This window comes from Quercus robur, chromosome 11, assembly GCF_932294415.1.
Source record: "Quercus robur chromosome 11, dhQueRobu3.1, whole genome shotgun sequence".
Classification (NCBI taxonomy): Eukaryota; Viridiplantae; Streptophyta; class Magnoliopsida; order Fagales; family Fagaceae; genus Quercus; species Quercus robur.
This window is the reverse complement of record NC_065544.1, coordinates 29,519,358-29,540,405: the sequence shown is the minus strand read 5'-3', so window position 1 is coordinate 29,540,405 and position 21,048 is coordinate 29,519,358. Positions and strand designations below refer to the sequence as shown.

General features: G+C 38.5%; 1 protein-coding gene across 5 annotated transcripts in view; it reads left to right on the top strand.

Moving 5' to 3' along the window:
- The first annotated feature begins 2,762 nt into the window (after positions 1–2,762).
- The window catches only part of LOC126705607 (L-type lectin-domain containing receptor kinase IX.1-like), a 96,760-nt gene continuing 78,474 nt past the window's right edge, over positions 2,763–21,048 (top strand). For all 5 annotated transcript variants that reach the window (XM_050404697.1, XM_050404696.1, XM_050404695.1 and 2 more), the window contains exon 1: positions 2,763–3,462. In XM_050404697.1, coding sequence (XP_050260654.1) covers positions 2,782–3,462 — 681 coding nt within the window. In that variant the 5' untranslated portion in view covers positions 2,763–2,781. The remainder of the gene's footprint in view (positions 3,463–21,048) is intronic.

Below are 21,048 nucleotides of genomic sequence, written 5' to 3'. Positions count from 1 at the left end.
TAAAATTCAAATTCTGAAACATGAGGGTGTAAAATCCAAACACTCTCAAACATTAAGGGGTGAAATCTAAATTTTGAAACTTCAGGATATAAAATTTAACCATCCCAAACTTTAAGGGTGTAATTTGCAATTTACCATAAAATTAATTTTAGAGAGAGTTTCAAATAGATAAATCAAAATACGTATTCCCTTTCGGAAAAAAAAATTGAATTTTTTTTTGGGTGTTTGGAGAGAGAAAAAGTGAAACTTCGACATTCATTAATTTTTGCACAAAATAAAAAATAAAAAATTGAGTCCCAAATTCCTGATATGCATAAATTGTTCTTTTGCAATCCAAAAATGCTTACTTTATTTGGCTATTACCATTAATTTGCCAAATGCCACAACATTAATTATGTTATCACCAATACGTGATAAATTCTTTTGAGTAAAATACTATTTTGATTCCTAAGTTTTATCAAAAGTTGTTTTTCCTAAACTTTAAAAAGTTTTTTTTTTTTTTTAATTTTATATATATATATATATAATTGTTTAGGAACAAAAATATGGATGAAAAATTTTTTTTTTTTTAATAATTTAGGGATGAAAAGCAAACTTTCAGTAAAGTTTAGAATAGAAAGTAAAACATTTTAAATAGTTTAGGAATAAAAAATGAAATTTTCAATAGTTTAGGGCCGAAACAAAAACTTTTTAAATTTTATGAATAAAAAACAAATTTTTAGTATAATTTAGGGACCAACATAGTATTTTACCAAATTTGTTTTTCATAAATTATTTAGTTGATAAGTTGTTATGATTTTGATCTAGGCTAGCTTATAAATAGAACCACTTAAATTATTCATTATTTTTAATAGGTTGTTGCTTTTAATAATTGTAAAAAAAAAAAAAATTTGGAAAAAATAATTATAACTTTAGGCATTTTCATTGTTGCTAACAAGAAGTGGAAGTGGATGATTTGCATGGGCAGTGCCATGTATAGTTCAGAGGGTTCAAATGAACCCTCTGAGCTAGCTATTTTTATTTATTATTTATTTTTTTATATATAATATATTTTGTTTTTTTTTTTTTATTTAACCCTAAGCCTCCTAAATAAAAATTTGATCACCTTGATTCTAAATTTTTTTAAAACCCACTTGAAATAAGTTTAATTATGATTATCTTAACAATATTTTGATCTTTTTAAAGCCAAAACAAGGCCTAACAACAATCCAATTTTATCTAAAATCTGGGAGAAATAGTAAGCCTAACAACAAAGAAAAAAAAATTTCATCTAAAATTATTTTAAAAAGCCCGTTTAGATCATAAAAAATTTGAAATAAACTAATGGAAAATTCATAGTTTACATTGTACTATCATTGTAATATCTACATTGTTTTTAAACAAATGTGTACAATATTGTATAGTTTTTGCAAATGTGTATAATATAATTATCTATAATATAAATTTTACATTAATAGTACAATGTAAACATATAATCGTCATAAACTAATAAATAACAACATTTTAAGTAGTAATAATTAAAATTCACTTAACAACAACAATTAACATGTACATTATATTAAGAAAAAATATATCAAATGAACCTATAATTTATTTTTTATTCTATTACTAGTACGTACTATAAACAAATTTGTAATAAGAAAGCTATTTAGACTGTAAGATTCATATTTTACTTAAGATGTATCTTCTTACTGACCCTCTAGGAAAAAATCCTAAAGCCACCACTGATGATTTAAACCTAGAATATTCTCATTGATAGAATCTAATAGTGTCATTTAAATTACAAGGTTATCATCATTTAAACTTATGTCTCTCTCCCATCATTTTCATTCTTATTTTTATTCCATCTTTGTTAGAAATTGAGAGAAAAATAGGACACCCAAAGTGGGCACATCCCTCTATATATCTCTTCATCGTTTTCAATTTTTGTTGTATATATTAAGGTCAAGTCTATGTTTTAATAATTGATCACACTCAGTTGCCATCTTTTTCCATCAAAACATTATTGCGAAGGAAGTGGGACAACACTTGGAAAGATAACCTCTTCAAAAAAATCTGTGGAAACTTTTTTTTTTCCGGAGGACGTTAAGAGCCAGGATGTCCCACTCCTGGCTCCTCTTGTTAAAATGCCTGGTAAAAAAAAAAAATGGGACAAAATATTTAAAATTGAAAACTAGGAACAGTAGTAGATAGTAACTAGTCGGATTCAATATTTGAAAAGAAAACGTCTGAAAAGGATAGTAAATTAAAAAAAAAAAAAAATGTTCGAGTTCAAATAATATTATAATATGTGGATCTCAATCCTTTGAAGTGGGCAGTGGAGAATTGAAGACCTTGGACCACTTGGCATGTACTCTAGAGAAACTCTTGCCAATAACTGGTCCATTACGAAACTAGCACTAACCAGTGGTCCAGTACCAATGCATTAATAGTTGTAATGTGGGGATATTTCCTGGGGTGCGTGGTACTGTCTGTAACAGATCGAGCGGCACGGCATACCGCATATGATATTATCTCTCTCTCCCCTCTATGAAAAGGGAGGAAAATTTGTAAATCAGACGTGGGAAAAAAAAAAAAAAAAAAAAAAAATATATATATATATATATATATAAATAGAAATAGAAATAGAAATAAGCAGTATAATATATATTGACTTGTAGTTGAGACAATAATTTTGAAGAAGGATGGTATATCAGGTTGATGTCGTAGCCGTCCAATCCCTATCATATTTGATAACAATTGGCAAACCTCAAATAAGCCCCAAACCCACTTTCTCTAGCCATGGTTTTCCAGGCACCGAAGCTCCGTATTATCTACTTGTTAATAAGCATTTTCCTCTTGCTCATAAACCCTTGTGCAACTCAGATATTCTTCAACTACACCGATTTCAGTCAAACAATCAAAAACAAAACTATAATCCCAACAGGAAACGCTACGATATCAGGTTCAGGGATCCAACTCACGCCAGATGAAGTGGACAACTGGGGTCGAGCCACATATTCAAAGCAGATGCATCTTTGGGACGAGAAATCAGGAAAAGTGGCCAGCTTCACTTCCAACTTCTCCTTCATCATCGATTCTCAAGGTAAAGACAGATATTCAGATGGGATCACGTTCTTCCTCTCAACCCCAAATTTCCCTGCTCCTAGACCAACAGATGGCGCCGGCCTCGGCCTTGTGAGCCGCGATCAAATGGGACAACCCATTTTCCTGGCTGCAAATAAATTTGTTGCAGTGGAGTTTGATACATTTCAAAATGTAGAATTTGATCTGCCGAATTCAGTTAGTGAACACGTTGGTATCAATATCAACAACATGTCGTCTCAGGTCTCTACACCATGGTATTGTACTATTAAGGAGAATAGAACATATAGTGCAAGTATCAATTACGATTCCAGTACGCAAAATTTAAGCGTTACCTTCACTGGTTTCAGTCATGATAACACCACTATTCAACAGCACCTTTCTTCGGTAATTAATTTGACAGATCATTTACCAGAATCGGTTGAATTTGGGTTCTCAGCTTCGACAGGATTGATTTCTGAGTTGCATATTCTTTCCACTTGGTCTTTTGAATCGACATCACCTTCTACGATTCAGCAATCGCCAGCAACTTCTGTGGAGAAGAATAAAGAGACAAAATTGGTGGTGGGCCCGAGTTAAGGTGCATGCATTTTAATTATTGGTTTGGTGTTGGTATAGGGAAAAGTGTCGTGAAGGGAAAGGAGAAAAGCCATTCATGTGCTTGATTTTGAAGTTGCATTACCCATTCTCGAACCAAAGTTTCCTGTGCCAACCTTTCTTACCCGTCCAATTATTGCATCAACATCTTCAACTAGTAAATCAGAAAACCACGACGCTTAGTCATCTTGCCCTATCAGAGGTCAAAGCATCAAGACTCAGGGCATGAAGAGGCAGGGCACGTGTAAGCTTTTAGTTTTTCTGTTAAGAAGCTGTTATAGTTGTTAAGTTAGTTACTTGGCCTCTGATTTTATATAAGGATCAATCCCCTGTATCATTAAGCAAGTTAATGAGAATTTGATTCTTCGCAAATCTCTCATAAGCCCTGTTAGCAACACTGGTTCTTCATAGTTCACAGCATATTCTGAAGCTTATGCATCTACTTAATAAATTCTATACTCGCACTTTGTTGATGCTAGGTAGATTAATTCTTGGAACATAATGCATTTAAGCTGTCAAAGAGGAGGGAGAAGAGCCTGATCCTTTACTGCCTAGAGTTTTTGCGTAAACAACTACAGCTTTGGAACTAAGAAATAAAATGTGTCTATTACTACATGTCGTTTAGTTCTTCACACTTTACCTTAAGGAAGTCACACTTATGTCACGTGACCAATTTGTTACAACCCTAAATATTTTCACTATCTAATTCTTTGTAATTTACTATTCATTATTGACAAGTATTATTACGTTCTTTTTACCCAGACTTTGATTGGTGGAGTGAGTGTTGGGTGCAGTGCATGGCACCATTGTTGTCCAGCTCATCACACTCCATTAGGCACCTCATTAAGGCAAGACACAGAGTCTTCTTGCCAGATATCAAAAAAATAAAATAAAATAAAAAGTCTTTTTGCAGGAGTGATTCCAAGAATTTTTTTCAATGTGTTCCCTTAAGAAACATAATTTTTCCCAGTAGCATCTCCAGGAATATTTTCCAAATGTATTGTTGTTTAGTTGTTTCATTAATTTGTTTGTTTTTTATAAACTATAATTTGTTATGTTGTTGTTTTATTAATTATAAAATTATTAATTGTTGTATTACCTAACATAATTTAATTTTTTTTTCTTATATAAAATATTGATTAATTAAATTATTAATTATTATTTATCAGTTGCTTTCTCCCATTATTAATTATTAGTTCCACCAACCTTCTTATTGAACTTTAGTCCTTAAGTGATGTATTATCTATGGCTAAATCACTCAATATTAATATCTCAAATTTAATTGTCAATGGGGATGCTACTAAAGTCATTGCTCTTGTACCTGCTACCTAACCCAGCTAATTGTGGATGGTTGCAGGATCATTTTTCAAGCTTTCTAGGAAGTAAAACCTCAACACTGTTACATACTTACAGGGAACTTACAGGGAAACTAATAGGATTGCTAATGCTCTCGCCCTTGCTAGAATTAGCTTAGGTAGCCGAAATATTAACTCGATCTTGGGCTATTTCTAATCTTTTATTACCAAAAAAAAAAAAAATTGCCCCCGAAAGGGCCGAAACAAAAGGTACAATAAAACTTTGTTAGAGATTGGGTTGGGTTTAGGTAATTGGGCCTTTGTATATGACCAAGATGCAAATTCTCTACTGGGCCGAGTCATTTTACAAACTAATCTCCAGATTCTCCACAAAATCCTCTAGTTTTTATTAATCCAATCCAATTCTAATCCAGCGGTTCTCATAATCAGGAAGCAAATCAACGTCACTCACACTTACTCCACCCATCCACTAACTTTGTTTCTTTCTTCCCTATCTATCCTATTCATTCCCATAAACCAAAACAGTTACTCTCACTCGTGCTACTGCAATCGCAATCGCAATCACAATCACAATCACAATCGCAATTGCAATTCTATGTCATGGCCTCCACCTCCGTCATTGACAATCACGACAACCATCGCCACAACCTCCGCCTCGAAACCCTGACTCTAATCGATCTGGCGGGTGATCTCCTCTGTTCGTTCCATTGGTTGTTGTCATCCGTGGTTGTTGCGTGACTTGCGTCTGTGATTACAGTATAATAGGTTAAAGGCTTTTTTTTTTTTTTTTTTGGAGAATTCGCGGGTTACTGGGTTTGCTACCATCTATTGGGCTTGCCGTCCGTTGTTTTTTTTTTTGGAGAATCCGTGGGCTTCGCTTGCTCTGTTACAATTTTTTTTTTCTTGAAAGTAGAAAAAATAAAATATATATATATATATATATACATATTTATATATTTTTTTTAGGGTGTTCCTAATTTTAATTTGTGGGTGTTCCTAAATTTTTTTTTAAGAATAAACAAATAAAAAAAATTTAATTATTATATATAATTTTTTTTTTTTTTTTTTTTTTTTTCAGTTCAGGGTGTTCCTAGAAACACCCTGGGACCAACGTGGCGTTGCCACTATCTTCTTGCCATTTTCTTAGGCAAAGACTTTGAGTGTGTCTCACACATAGAAGAGGTCAAAAGGTTAAAGGTATTAATTGTGGTCATTCGGCCATTTGGTAATATGAGAATAGCATAAGAGAGAGAGAGAGTTGTCTCATTAAGGCAAGACACAAAGTCTTCTTGCCATTTATTGGGCAAAGACTTTGAGTGTCTCTCACACGCAGAAGAGGTAAAAAGGTTGAAGGTATTAATTGTGGCCATTCGGCCATTTGGTAATATGGGAACAATATGAGAGAGAGAGAGAGAGAGAGAGAGAGAGAGAGAGAGAGAGAGAGAGAGTTGTGCGTTTAGAAGAAAATAGGGGGAAATGTGCAAACTACAAAGGGTTGCAGTTTGTGAAAGAAAAATAGTAGGTGTAAGAGAGAGAAAAAAAAAGATTTTTCTTTTGCCAAAAACATTTACAAAAAGTTTATTTCAATTGATTTGATAATAATGAAATTATTAGGAGTTTGTCTCATGATTTTGAAAAGATTTTTCTTGTAAATTTTTGTGATTTGTTTCTACTATGTTGCTAACATTTATTTTCATTTATATATAATTTTCCCAATAGTGTGATGGGCATGTGTTTATAAGTTCAAATATTAAATAATGTTCCTCAATAATAATAATAATAATAATAACAGTAGCATATATACTCATATATACACGATCTATAAAATTATGGTTAATGTGATGATCTTAAATCCTCTATGTTTGTGATGTTACTAAAATATAAAGACTAAATTAAAAAGAAAATTATAAATGTATGAAACAATGTTATATGAGTTTCAAAGATTAAGAACCAAATCTACATTTCAAGAGGAAAAAAATTGTGGTACCGCAGTCTATCAATTTATCATTATATATCATCCCCATTAATTAAAAAACAGAAAAAAGGAAAATTTATCATTATCATATTGGACATACATTACAGATAGAATCTTTACGAAAACTCTTCCTGCCCGAAAAGTTCAACAGTCTAGAAATAATTGAAAAAAAATTGGGTGATATTCTTAACTAGAGTTAGGAATCTTTATTCAATTTGCAAGTAGAAATTTTGGAAAATATTTTTCATGAAAAATATAAAAAATATTGAACTATTTTAGAAATTTTTTGATACTATATTTCAAAAAAAAATATATAAAAATCTGTCAAAAAATTCAACTACTTTTTTTCCTATATATTTTTCTAAAATATTTTTAAACTAATTTCTTTAAAGCATCTATTGATTTTACAATGTAATAAAAATATAACAATATTATTCCTGTTTGTTAGGACAAAGCTAAACATTAACTAAAAATTTTATTGTATATCTTTCTTACCTTTTTTTTTTTTTTGTTTTATTATTATTATTATTATTGTGGGTGCTTGAGGATCGAGGATGAAGTTGAAGGGTCACAGCATTGACTCGAGGACCGAGGATGAAGTTGAAAGGTTGCAGCATTGACGTAGAAAGGCTGCAAGCCACGGGCCCAAGGAAGGAAGCCGCTCGAGGAGAAGAAGAAATGAATCATGGTTCTCTGCGGTATTCTAAGTAGGAGATGGGATCTGAAGAGAGTGGAAGTCAGTGGGTAGTAGGGATGCTTCTGGCTTGATGTAGCCTGTTGCATCCGTATTAAATGGTAAACAATAGCTTTATCAGTCGCATTAATGGAAAGTGACCTGAACAATGTAAGCCACAACTAGGCAGACTTCTTCCACCATCTTCTTCAGATGTGAAAGGTAACAAGTGTTAAAAAAGGAGGGAGGTTAAGTAGAAATGGATGGTGGAGATATGATGGAGGTAGAGGTATATAAGAAAAGGAGAGAACATTGGAAAAAAGGGAGCTGGAGGATAAAAGAAGGAAAGGAAAGAGAAGAAAGAACATTGAGAGAGGAGAGTAAATAGCATTTACTTTTTATACAAACATAGTCTCCTCGGGAGAACTTGTGGAGAGCTGGATAGCCATATGTTCCTCAATATAAACCTTATTTTTCCTAGTTGCTGTCCTCAGGCAATGCCCTTTGTTGTTGTTCGTTCCCTTTTCTTACAAATTCTATTGATTTGGGCCAGGGTTGAAAGGCACAACCCACTACTCTAAGTGGGCTTAGGCTACATATTTTTCTGGTCCTTACAATTGGTATCGTCTGTGGGAACAACAAGTTGTGGAGGATCCATCCTGAGTACTTATGGCTAATGTAGGCCAAGATAGGGAGGAGTCAGTTGGCTTCTAGAGGGAGAACTAGTTTGTTAACTTGGAACGTATGAGAGACAGGTAACATACCTCAAGTGTTGTGGTGGGATCTTATCACAATGAATGTACTGAGTAGAGTCATTCCAAGTCCAAAAGCCATGTTTCACATGACCAGGAGACATTGAAGTTGCAACAGGAAGTTGATCGTCTACGCAGGAAGTTAAGGCGTAGGAAGCATGATTGAAGAAGCCTATCTTCCCCATCAAGTGAGGGCTCAGGGGGAAGCCATAATCGCTCGTACCAGCGTAGGTCTAGAACTCCACCTAGCGAGTCTTACTCAGCTTCTTCACAGTAGGACAAGTTGGAGAAGGGCTACAACAAATGTGGGAAGGGGCCTTCTCATTACACCATGGAAAATGATGCTATGAGTAAAGCCCTACGACAGATTTCTAGATCCCCTTTTGTGAGGAGGATTAATAAGGCCAGGCTCCCTTATCAGTTTTCCTAGCCAACGTTTACCATTTATAATGGAAGGACTGATCCCGTTCAGCATGCCAGTCACTTTAATCAGAAGATGGCCATCCATGCCAACAATGAGGCCCTTATGTGCAAGGTGTTCCCCTCTAGCTTTGGGCCTGTCGCCATGCGTTGGTTTGATGCTTTGTAGGAGGGATCAATTGGGTCCTTTGACGAGCTGATAAAGGCATTTGGTGCTAGATTCATAACTTACAGTAGAGTCCCCAGGCTAGTGGATTCTTTGTTGTCTATGGCCATGAGGGAGGGGGAGACCCTCAAGACTTACTCTGACCGGTATTGGGAAACGTACAATGAAGTAGATGAAGATTTTGAGGATGTGGTAGTGAGGACCTTCAAGGTTGGCCTCCCAATAGAGCATGAGTTGAGGAAGTCATTAACAATAAAGTCTACCTTGAACATGCGCCAGCTTATGGATCACATAGACAAGTACAAGAGGTTAGAAGAGAACCACACACAGGGAAAAGGTAAAGCTAAAATGTTCCCCGAGAAGAGGGATCCATGGGGAGGAGGGTATCATAATGATCTACCTCGAAGAGATTTCCTTAGTCATGTGACATCCGCGGGGGTTTAATTGGTCAATTCACTGTTTAAAGAACCGATGTACCAGATACTAGAGAAGATAAAAAATGAGCCATTTTCAAGTGGCCCAATAGGATGGGTGGAGATCCGTCCAAGAGAAACCAAAGCCTTTACTGCCATTATCATTGAGATAGAGGACATACCACGGAGGATTGCAGGACCTTGTGTGATCACCTCAGTCTGCTGGCGAAGGAAGGGAAACTCAATTATTTCTTACATCAGCCTATGGAACAGGTTGGACACTCAGGAAGTGGGATGATATTGGGGTGAGTTCCAGAGTCATGTCTGTGGTGGGGGGCTCTAACCTGGAAGCCAAAAATCAGACTCCCAAAAGAGCAAGGGTGGTCACCCCTACCTTGAGTTTTTTAGAGGAGGATAAACAGGGAACCCTTCAACCACAAGATGACGCCTTAGTGGTTACTATTGGGATCAAGGGCTATGATGTAAAGAGAGTACTGGTTGACCAGGGAAGTGGAGTAGAAATCATGTACCCCGACTTATACCAAGGGCTAAACTTAAGGCTTGAGGACCTGGACAAGTATGATTCTTCGCTGATGGGTTTTGATGGCAAAATGGTGATCCCTCGAGGAATGATAAAACTGCCCATACAGGTCAGTGATGTGGAGGTCCATGTTAATTTCATAGTAGTAGAAGCATTCTCCCCATACATAGCTATCTTGGCCAGACCCTTGCTTCACGCCGTGGGCGCAGTATCCTCAACATTACATTTGAAGGTTAAGTACCCTACTCAGGGGAGAGTGGGAGAGTTGGTAGGTGATCAGGCCATGGCTAGGTAATGCCTGGTATTAGCAATAATGCAACGATCTTCAGGTCCAACCACGGTGACTAAGGATCCAATCCGATAGCAACTAAAGGGGTCTACAGGGGGGCAACAGTCTGAGACATCAAGAGAATCATCTGAGGAGTTAGAAAAAGTGATGATAGAGCTGGACCTGGAGCAGTATTTCCAAGTAGGCTCACGATTACTGCCCATGGAAAAGGCAAAGTTGGTGAAGTTCTTAAAGGCAAACATTGATGTTTTTGCATGGAATGCTTATGATGTTCCAGGAATTGATCTTGGGTTGGCATGTCACCGATTGAATGTAAATCTCGATGCTGTGTCGCATAAGCAGCCCCCTTGGCGATCATCCAAAGACCATGCCGAGCCAATTAGGACAGAGGTGAACAAGTTAAAGCAGGCTGAAGCCATTAAGGAAATATTTTACCCCAAGTGGCTAGCCAACACAGTAGTGGTTAAAAAGAAAAATGGGAAGTGGTGAGTGTGTGTGGATTTTATGAACTTGAACAAAGTCTGCCCAAAGGATCCCTTCCCCATTTCTAGAATTGACCAACTGGTGGACGCCATGGTGAGACATCCTCGGATGTGTTTCCTGGATGCCTTTTAGGGTTACCATCAGATACCCCTATCATTGCCCGACCAAGAGAAAACAGCCTTTCGTGCCCCAAATGGGAACTATCATTACTGTGTGATTCCCTTCGGCCTCATAAAAGCAGGATCCACTTATCAGAGAATGGTGACGCGAATGTTCAAAACATAGATTGGGAGGAACATGGAGGCATACATCGATGATATGGTAGTTAAGAGTAAGAGGGTAGAAGAGCATCTGGCTGATTTGGGAGAGACTCTCAGTATTGAAAGAACATAAACTATTCCTCAACACATCCAAATGTTCTTTTGGGGTTAGCTCAAGAAAATTCTTGGGGTACATGATTACTCACCGCGGAATCGAAGTTAATCCAGAATAGATCAGGGCTATTAACAGTTTGCACCCTTCTCGGAATCCCAAGGAAGTGCAGAGGTTGACTGGGTTGACAGCAGCCTTAAACAGGTTCATCTCTCGGTTTACGGATAAATGTCGTCCTTTCTTCTAGCTGCTTCACAAGTGGAAGGATTTTCAATAGATCGAGGAGTGTGTAATGACTTTTGAGGACCTCAAAGAGTACTTGTCCAATCCATTAATACTTTCCCGACCTAATAAGGAGAAAGTGTTGTATGCATACCTAGCAATCACCAAACATGCTGTTAGCTTCGTCCTAGTCAAGAACGAGGACGGAATTCAGAGGCCCTTCTACTATGTTAGCAAATCCCTACAGGAGGTTGAGACGCGTGATCTACCCTTGAAAAGGCAGTGTTGGCCATTGTGCATGCCACTAGGAAACTTCCTCATTACTTCCAAGCCCATACCGTTGTGGTGCTTACCCAGCTCCCTTTGCAAGCCCTACTAAGGAAATCTAATTACACTAGCAGGATTGCTAAGTGGGGAACCAAGTTGGGAGACTATGATGTCAAGTACATGCCTCAGACCGCCATAAAAGGCAAGTTTTAGCAGACTTTGTAGTAGAGTTCCTCAAGGGTGTCCTTGAGAAGGAAAATGCAATTATGAGTGTATTGGTCTTGTCAGCCATGGTTGCCCCCTCGTGGAAAGTTTATACGGATGGAGCCTTCAACCGAAAGAGGGTAGGAGTGGGGATTGTGTTAATCACCCCCGAGAAGCTGATAATGGAGAAATCATTACAACTAGGATTCTCAGCCACCAACAATGAGGCCGAGTACGAGGCCTTGATAGCAGGGATAGCTATGGTCAAGTTGCTAGGAAGAGAAATGGTGGAGTTGTACTCGGATTCTAGGCTGATCCTGGGCCAAGTCAATGGTGACTTTGAAGCTTAGGATGAAAGAATGTAGTGATACCTTGCTAAAGTGCGGAACGCCCGAGCTTAGTTTAAGATTTTTATTTTGAAGCAAATCCCGAGGGGGCAGAACTCTCATGCAGATTCTCTTGCAATGTTGGCCACTTCAGTAGAATCAAGTCTTCCTCGAGTTGTTGTCATTAAAGAGATTGACACCTCAAGTCTTACAGGGGCATCTTTGATAGGGGTGTGTAGCCTCCATGTGGGGTCGAGCTGGATGGACCCCATAGTAACCTTTTTGAAGCAGGAATCGTTGTCTAAAGACAAGTGTGAGGTAGAGAAGGTACGTACAGTTGCCCCTCGCTATTGGTTGTCTAAGGAGTAGAAGTTGAACAAGTGCTTTTACCCAGGGCCATATTTGTTGTGCATACACCCAGAAGCCATGGAGCCCTTATTAGAAGAGCTGCATGAGGGCATTTGAGGGAGTTATACTAAAGGAAGGTCTCTAGCACATAAGGCACTCACCTAGGGTTACTGGTGGCCTAACATGAGAAAAACCGCTTAGGACTATGTAAAAAAGTGTGACCAATGTCAGAGGTATGCCCCAAATATCCACCAACCAGGGGGAATTATGAATCCTTTGTCTAGCCCCTAGCCATTTGCTCAGTAGGGCTTGGATATAGTGGGACCCTTTCCCTAAGCCATAGGAAACCGAAGATGGCTCCTCATCAGCACAGACTACTTTACCAAGTAGGTGGAAGCCGAGCCCCTCTCCAACATCAGAGATGTGGATGCTAAGAGATTCATTTGGAGGAACATTGTCACCAGGTTTGGAGTTCCTCACACACTGATCTTAGATAATGTGAGAGTGCTTTTTTCTTTAGCATATAGGCCCAAGGATCCTGGGCCAAATAGTTGTGTTTTGGTGGACTGGGCTTGGTTCACCGCAGCTAAATGGGGGCTGATTACGAACCAAGTTGTGCGCAAGTCACATAAATCTCCTCAAGGCAAAAATGCGATTCCTCCCCGAGCGTACTGTCGTGGGATCCCGGGGCGTATTAGGCCTGTAAGAACCCAGAATATCTGGTTCTGTGCACTATACAATCTTTCTCCATGCTTGTTATGCAATGAAGTTTTGTCCTTTCCTTTTACCTCTATAGGTCCTACACAAGAACAACTATACAATGCACATATCTTCAAATAATTGTTAGTTTCTTAGATTAGAATATATATATATATATATATATGTATTAATACGTATACATATATGTAAATGAATTTCATAAGGATGATTCAGCCACGAGGATCCTGGCCCCAATTCTCACAGACTTATGCTTTTGCACAAGACTTGTGGGATTTGGAACTCAAGTCTGAGTGGCTTTGCTTGGGCAGGGACTCAGCTTTACAAGCAAGAATATATATGTATTGAGCAGCAAGAAGAAGTAAAGGAAGATAATATAATAAAGAAATATGCAAAGTAAATGTTAGAAATTCTCAAATCAATATGAGATATTTCACTATTTTTCTTGATTGTGGATTACAAGTGTGCTCACTAAGATGTGATACAAGGTTCAAATAAGCTCAAAAATTACAGACTTTGATGGCTATTCAAGCCTCTAAGACTTGCAAAGTTTGAATCCTTTTGAATCCAAGTATGTGCTATAGTGGCTGTTTCTGGGATACCGGGAGACATTCCTCTGTTTTTCTTAAATTTTACAGAGTTCTAATGACTCTGTTTTTGATATTCTTCCTACTGAAAATCCTCTCCCTTTCAACATGGGTTTTCTCTTCCTTTTATAGCGTGTTTTCTAGGGCTTTGAGGTACTAGTGATTTCTCTCTTTTGCCCCTCAGAGCTCGTGCTGTGTCATTTTCTTAGGAGCTGGTCTCTTCCCTTTTTTCTCATGGTTTTCATCTTTTAATACTGTTTCTCTAAAAGTCATTTGCTGACTTTCCATTCCGGGGCGTCCTAGCCTTCAATCTCTCTTCCTTCAAGATTTCTCACTTTTCAGACTCAGCTGCGGTTGTATTTCCTTGTTGTCATTATTCCCAAATAGTTGGAATCTTTTACTGCTGGGTTGAAAGTTCTCTTCCAATTGCTTCTACGTATGATTTTCTCATTCTTGGTTCCTTGTGGTACAACTCCTTTGTTCATGAATGTTTGCTTTATACTTTCTGATTCTTTGCTGCACCACTGGGTACTTGAGAAGGACATCTCTGTTCTTCCTTTCTTGTATTTCGTGGTACCTCTCTTGAGCTGTTTCAATCCCACAGTAACTGTGCTGCATTACCTGAGGATCCCGGGCCTCTGGCAGCCTCTGGGTATCCCGGCCCAGTTCTTTCACTGGATTTTGCTGGACTTTTTGATGACCTTTTTGCTGTAAATCTAAACATAATTTGGGCCTTAATGTTGATTCTTCTTGCTGCTTGAATTGGGCCTTCTTTATTTTTCATGGAATTGACTTTTTGTGAAATTTTGGCCTTCAACAGATAACGATCTTCAATTTGACAGTAAAAGTCTTCTGGAGATATTACAGGGAGTCAGGGATCAAGAATGGGTATTCTACACTTGCTTATCCTTAAAGGAATGGGCAAGCTAAGGCCACCAATAAAGTTATAGTGCCTGGGCTAAAGAAAAGGCTGGATGATGCAAAAGGAAAATGCGAGGATGAGTTGCCCTACATGCTATGGACCTATCGTACTACACCTCGAAGATCAACAAGGGAGACCCCTTTCTCAATAACCTATGGGTCAGAAGCAGTAATCCCCCTTGAATTTGGATTCCCAACTTTGAGAACGGACCAATTCAATGATGAAGAGAACCACCAGTTACTCCTAGATAGCCCGGATCTGGCTGAGGAAAGACGAGAGGTAGCAACGTAAAGATGGCTTATTACCAACAAAAACTTAAGCAATGATGAAGAGAACCACCAGTTACTCCTAGATAGCCCAGATCTGGCTGAGGAAAGACGAGAGGTAGCAACGTAAAGATGGCTTATTACCAACAAAAACTTAAGCAACGGTATGATAAGGGAGTCAAATCCAAATCCTTGGTCCCAAAAGATCTGGTCTTGAGGAAAGTAGTGGGGACGGCTAAGAAACCTGCTTAGGGCAAGCTGGGTCTCAACTGGAAAGGGTCATATAGAATCACTTTCATTGCTGGTATTGGGGCCTACCACTTAGTAGATTTGGATAAAAATGTAATCCCTTGTCCATGGAATGTAAACAATCTACGGCGTTATTATTATTAATAAATTTTGTTGCCATTCATATCTTGCTTGGTTATATCTTGTTATGGATGTGTTTGTAGAGACAATTGGTCTACAAAATTTTCTAAGTTAAACAGAACCTAGGCCATATCTGGCTCCTTAGGCCACAAGCCTATGGTAAATTAACATTACAAAATTTTTCAAAGGGTTAAACAAAACTTAGGTCTTGTTTGACTTCTCGGGCTACAAGCCTAGGGTAAATTAATATTACAAAATTTTTCTAAAGTGTTAAACGGAACCTAGGCCTTGTCTGGCTCCTCAGGCCATAAGCCTAGAGTAAATTAACATTGCAAAATTTTTCTAAGTGTTAAATAGAACCTAGGCCTTGTCCGGCTCCTCGAGCCACAAGCATAGGGTAAATTAACATTGCAAATTTTTTCTAAGTGTTAAACAAAATCTAGGTCTTGTTTGGCTCCTCAGGCCAAGCGCCTAGGGTAAATTAACACTGCAGAATTTTTCTAAGTGTTAAACAGAACCTAGGCCTTGTCTGGCTCCTCGGGCCACAAGCCTGGGATAAATTAACATTGCAAAAGTTTTCTAAGTGTTAAACAGAACCTAGGTCTTGTTTGGCTCCTCGGGCCATAAGCCTAGGGCAAATTAACACTGCAAAAATATTCTAAGTGTTAAATAGAATTTAGACCTTGTTTGGCTCCTCGGGTCACAAGCCTAGAGTAAATTAACATGGGCAATTTTGTTTAAAGGGATTGAGCAGTAAAGGTCAAAGGCATTTCTTCAGGTTTCTGAAATAATGCTAGGAAGTTTGTCTGAGTCCAAGTCCAATTTCAAGTAAGTACTAATTAATAATTTGTTTAAATTTCATAAGTTAGCCCACTACTTATGTTGTGATGAAGTTACAAGTTGCCATGGCATGATTATTATAAAGATAGAAAGGAAACTAGAGCAAAAGATGACAGGCACATAGTGAATGAAAAAAAATGTACAAGTATTAAAAAAAAAAAATGAACAACAAACAACGAACAAATAAGAGTAACTTCAAACTTTCTTTCATTAAAGATATAAAGACTGTGGTATAAAAAACAAGAAGAAGGGGCACTATATGTACAATGGCCCACTACAGAATTGCCTAAGCATCTCCTAGATGAGGACTAAGCTAGGCTTTTGGCTCCCTTCTTCTCCTGCTCTTTGTCCTTCTTCTTCCTCTTCAACGATACCCCCTCGGCTACTTCCTCCTCGGCCTCCACATCCACCACAACATCTGGAGGTGGAAGTTCTTTTGTTGTCTCTTTTCCCTTGGATGAGATAGGAGAGGGATCGGGGTCTTTCTACTCTGAGGAAGAAGGGAGAGCAAGACTGGGGTTCGTTGGAGGCTAAAGGAGAGTGGGTGCTAAATGCAAGGTCGGGGGGTAGTACACCTTGTCGGGAGCACGAAGTTCTGACTCGTGTCAACCCCCGTGGCGTTCCGTGCCTAGCCCCCAAACTCAAGACAAAAGGCACAAGCAACATCACAAAGTTGGGCAATAAGACTCTCAACTGCCTTAGTCATGCCCGCATCGTAAGCTGCTTGCTCGGCCTGAGCCTTTTCAACCTCCTTGGCCTCCAGCTGCTTATTCAGTTGCTTAAGCTCCACCACTGTGAGAGATATCTTATTCTTGGCCTTCCTTTGGGCCTCTAAGGCAATAGATGCTTGCCTCTCGTAGCCCTTTAGAGCAGACTCAGCGTTCTGCTGAGCCTTCTCCACCTCGGATAGTTGCGCGAGGGTTTCCTTCAGCTTTTTCTCCACCTCAGCTCAAACTTTTTCTACAGCCTTCTGGCCTTTCTCAGCCTTCCTTGCCATGTCCAACGAATGGTCTACCCATTCTTCGGCCATAAATGCGGTTTGGATGGCCTAGGAAAAAAAAAAAAAAAAAAAAAAAACACAAAATAGTGTAAGTATCACATAAGTCAGGATCAAACTAACTGTACAGATGGGTAGGTTTGATAGTGTACCTTGGTGAGATCCTGCTTCAGAGCCAGGAAGACCTTTCTTTTTTTGAAGGACCTTAGCTTTGCCATGTCCTCAAGCAAGCATAGGGCCTTCTCTAGGTATTCTACCACCAAGCCTGAGCTACCCTTTTTGGGGTCCCTCAAGTAGAAGTCATCAAGCATTGGATTACTTGAGCTCAAGGTAAAGATTGGCCATCAGATAGAGGCCTTCTTGGGTTGGTTTCCACCAACCTCCTTGAAGGTCCCGATGTGCTTGAGCTTCTTCTTCTATTGCCCCTTTCCTGCGCAAGCTTCTTTGGCTGGGGGTTCAACAATCTCCCCCTCCTTGACTCCCTCAGGGCCTTTGCCTCCTCGACCACACTTTCTCTTTTTGTCTATGGCCTCGGCAGGGGATGTGTGCACTGCTACAGAAGTAGGGGGGCAAGGTGTTACCACCACAGCCAAGGACATGCCCTCAACATGGGCTGTTAGCAGGGCAAGAAGGTCTGGTGTCTTCTCTTCGAAACCCATTTCCACCGAGGAACGTGTTGTTGATGCAATAGGAGCGTCCTCGTAGTAAAAGAATTCGAAGTCTTTCTTTGTGACCTCCTGGTGGATGGGTTCAGGGGTGGGCTCCCTTTCCTCACTGTCAGAAGGAATGGGGGACTCTTAGGAATAAAGAAGTCTGACAGTTAAAGGGGTGGGTAACTAGGTGTCTTGAGTCCCTTCTAGAGGAGGATCGGTTAGCAGAAACCCAGGGACTGCTACGTCAATTAAAGCCAAGTAAGGGTCCTTGGCTTTAATAATGTTCTTGGGACTTTGGAAGCACTTGGTGGACGGTGTGTACCCGAGGATGACATGAGCTGCCTTGAGCTGTCCGTCTTTGTTCAAAAATATCTCTAACCTAAGGATCCTATTCAAGTCTTTGAAGTTCACCAAGTGCTTAGCGGGGGCAGTATGGTATTCGTCTACAAAAAGAAATAAGAAGAGTTGTTAGTGAAGTGAATAAACGAAGATCTATCATGTAAACAAAGGTAAGTAAAAATCCTAAGTATCACTCCGGTCCTCGGGAACCCTACTTGGTTCCCCTTCCTAGGTAGGGCAGTGTATTCCATCATGCCAACCTCCCAAGACAAGAAGAAAATCTTCATTCATGCCTTTGCTTGAGTCAAGCAAGCAGAAGATTAGTCTAACTACGAGGACCCTACACTTCATATAATATTTGGTTTTTTCCCCTTTCTGATAGTTGTACACCCAGTTTACATCATGCCAGGTAAGGTTAGTCCCCATTCTACGGTTTATAGCATCCACGCACTTGAGGATCCTAAAGATGTTAGGGGGAACATTAGGTCGAGGATAGCCTATAGTTTATGAGGTAGTCACGAGTTACCCTTCCCATGGGAAGTTCCATCCCGCCTTCAATGAAGGTGATCATAGGAATGACCACAGACTCAGGAGGTCTATTCAAGACAAACCATTCACCCTCCTTACAGTGCCTGATTTCAACACTGTTGGGGATCCTATACTGAGCCCTAAAAGCTGCCCTAGCCTTGGTAGTGTCCACTGACCTAGAATATCTACCCATGGAGTTTTGTGGTTTGAAGTGTTAAGCTTATTGGAAAGAAGAAACAAAGGACATCAACACACCTACGAATGAATGCGAAAAGTGCACCTTGGGAGTTTTGTTCTTCAACTCAGATCGCTAGAATGTTCAAAATGAGCCTCAGCCAACTCTAAGTTCTCCTTTTATAGGAGTGAAAAAGCGAGTGGCAAAATTCCTGCCCATCAACGAAGGGAAATAAGGACCATACGATCTTGCTCAAACCGTAGAATGTGGGTAGACAAGCAGCCGCCTGATGCCAAAAATGTGAAATAGTGGATTCCGAAGTGCTAGAAGCGTGCAAAAGACAGATGAAAGGACATTGATACGTGGGAACGCATGTGGCACATGTGTATTTTACTTAAGAGACTAAAACTTCACTTTTGTCTCATAAACAAATAGTGAAAGTTTTAAGGGGCTATTATAGGTGCCCAATGACCGAGGATGAAGTTGAAGGATCGCAACATTAACCTAAGGACCGAGGATGAAGTTTAAGGGTTGCAACATTGACCTAAGGACCGAGGATGAAGTGGAAAGGTCGCACCATAGATGTAGAAAGGCTACAAGCCACAGGCCCAAGGAAGGAAGCTGTCCCAAGAAGAGGAGAAATGAATCATAGTACTTTGCGGTATTCTAAGTAGGAGTTGGGATCTGAAGAGAATGGAAGTTAGTGGGCAATAGGGAATCTTCTAGCCTGATGTAGCCTGTTGCATCCGCATTAAATGGTAGACAACAGTTTTATCAGCCGCATTGATGAGGAGGTGACCTAAATAGTGTAAGCCACAGCTAAGTAGACTCCTTCTATCATCTTCTTTAGATGTAAAATGTAACAAGTGTCAAAAAAGGAGGAAGGTTAGGTAGAAATGGATGGTGGAGATATGATGGAGGTAGAGGTATATAAGAAAAGGAGAGAGCATTGGAAAAAAGGGAGCTGGAGGAGAAAAGAAGGAAAGGAAAGAGAAGAAAGAACATTAAGAAAGGAGAGTAAACAGTATTTACTTTTTATACAGACATAGTCTCCTCGGGAGAACTTGTAGAGAGCTGGATAGTCATTTGTTCCTCAATATAAACCTTATTTTTCCTAGTTGCTGTTCTCGGGCAAAGCCCTTTGTTGTTGTTCATTCCCTTCTCTTACAAATTTTATTGATTTAGGACAGGGTTGAAAGGCACAACCCACTATTCTAAGTGAGCTTGGGCTACATATTTTTCTGGTCCTTACAATTATTATTATTATTATTTACCCCCTTGTTGTTTCGTCAAAAACAAATTTAAAGATGATAATAATGATAAGGAAAGCGTCTGCGCATTGCGCGTATTATGGTAGTGTCATAAAATTACAAATGCTTTTTTTTTTTTTTTTTTTTTTTGGCTAGACCACAAAGTTAAAAAGTTATTGACAATCTTTAAATCTATTGCTACGTCTCACATTCAATTTTTTTTGTCCGCATTAAGGTCAGGTCAAGTCCAATGTTTTAAAAATTGAAATTTACACCCAGTGGCCATTATTTTCCATAACAACACTATAGCGAAAGAAGTGGGGAAGTTCTTGGAAAAATAACGTCTTTAAAGAAAGTCGGCGGAAACACATTTTTACTCCTGAACGAGGACTTTGAATGAATCACACGAATAGTAAGGCCTAGGTTATCTAGGGGCGCACCTTCAAGAAAATTTTTTTAGAGTAATCATTGTGAAATTTAAATTATAAAAAATTTAATAAAAACAGTACTTGAATATATGGATATCATTAAAAAAAAAAAAAAAAAAACATTAAAATGTGTGAAGTTTTATAATTTCCTTTTACTAACAAAGTTAAATGGCTAAAAATATGTTGGTTTTAGACCTCTGTCAAATCAGTTATTAACTAGGTTTAAGGCCAAGTTATTAATTAGATTTATTATAAGCAACCTTAGGTTAATGTAACAATCATCAATATCATGAACATAAAAAAATATAAAGGAACACAAAATATGATGACTTTGAAAAATTAGTGAAACAAACTAGTTCCACAATAAAAATCTAGAGAAACTTAACCTTATCAATCCCAAGATGAATAGATCCACTATCAAATAGAATTTTACAGATTAAATAACCTTATTTCTTCTTAAACTTAAATAAATTTACCAAATTCAACTCCCAAATCCACAAACTTCTTTGATATGGATGTCCTCCTAACA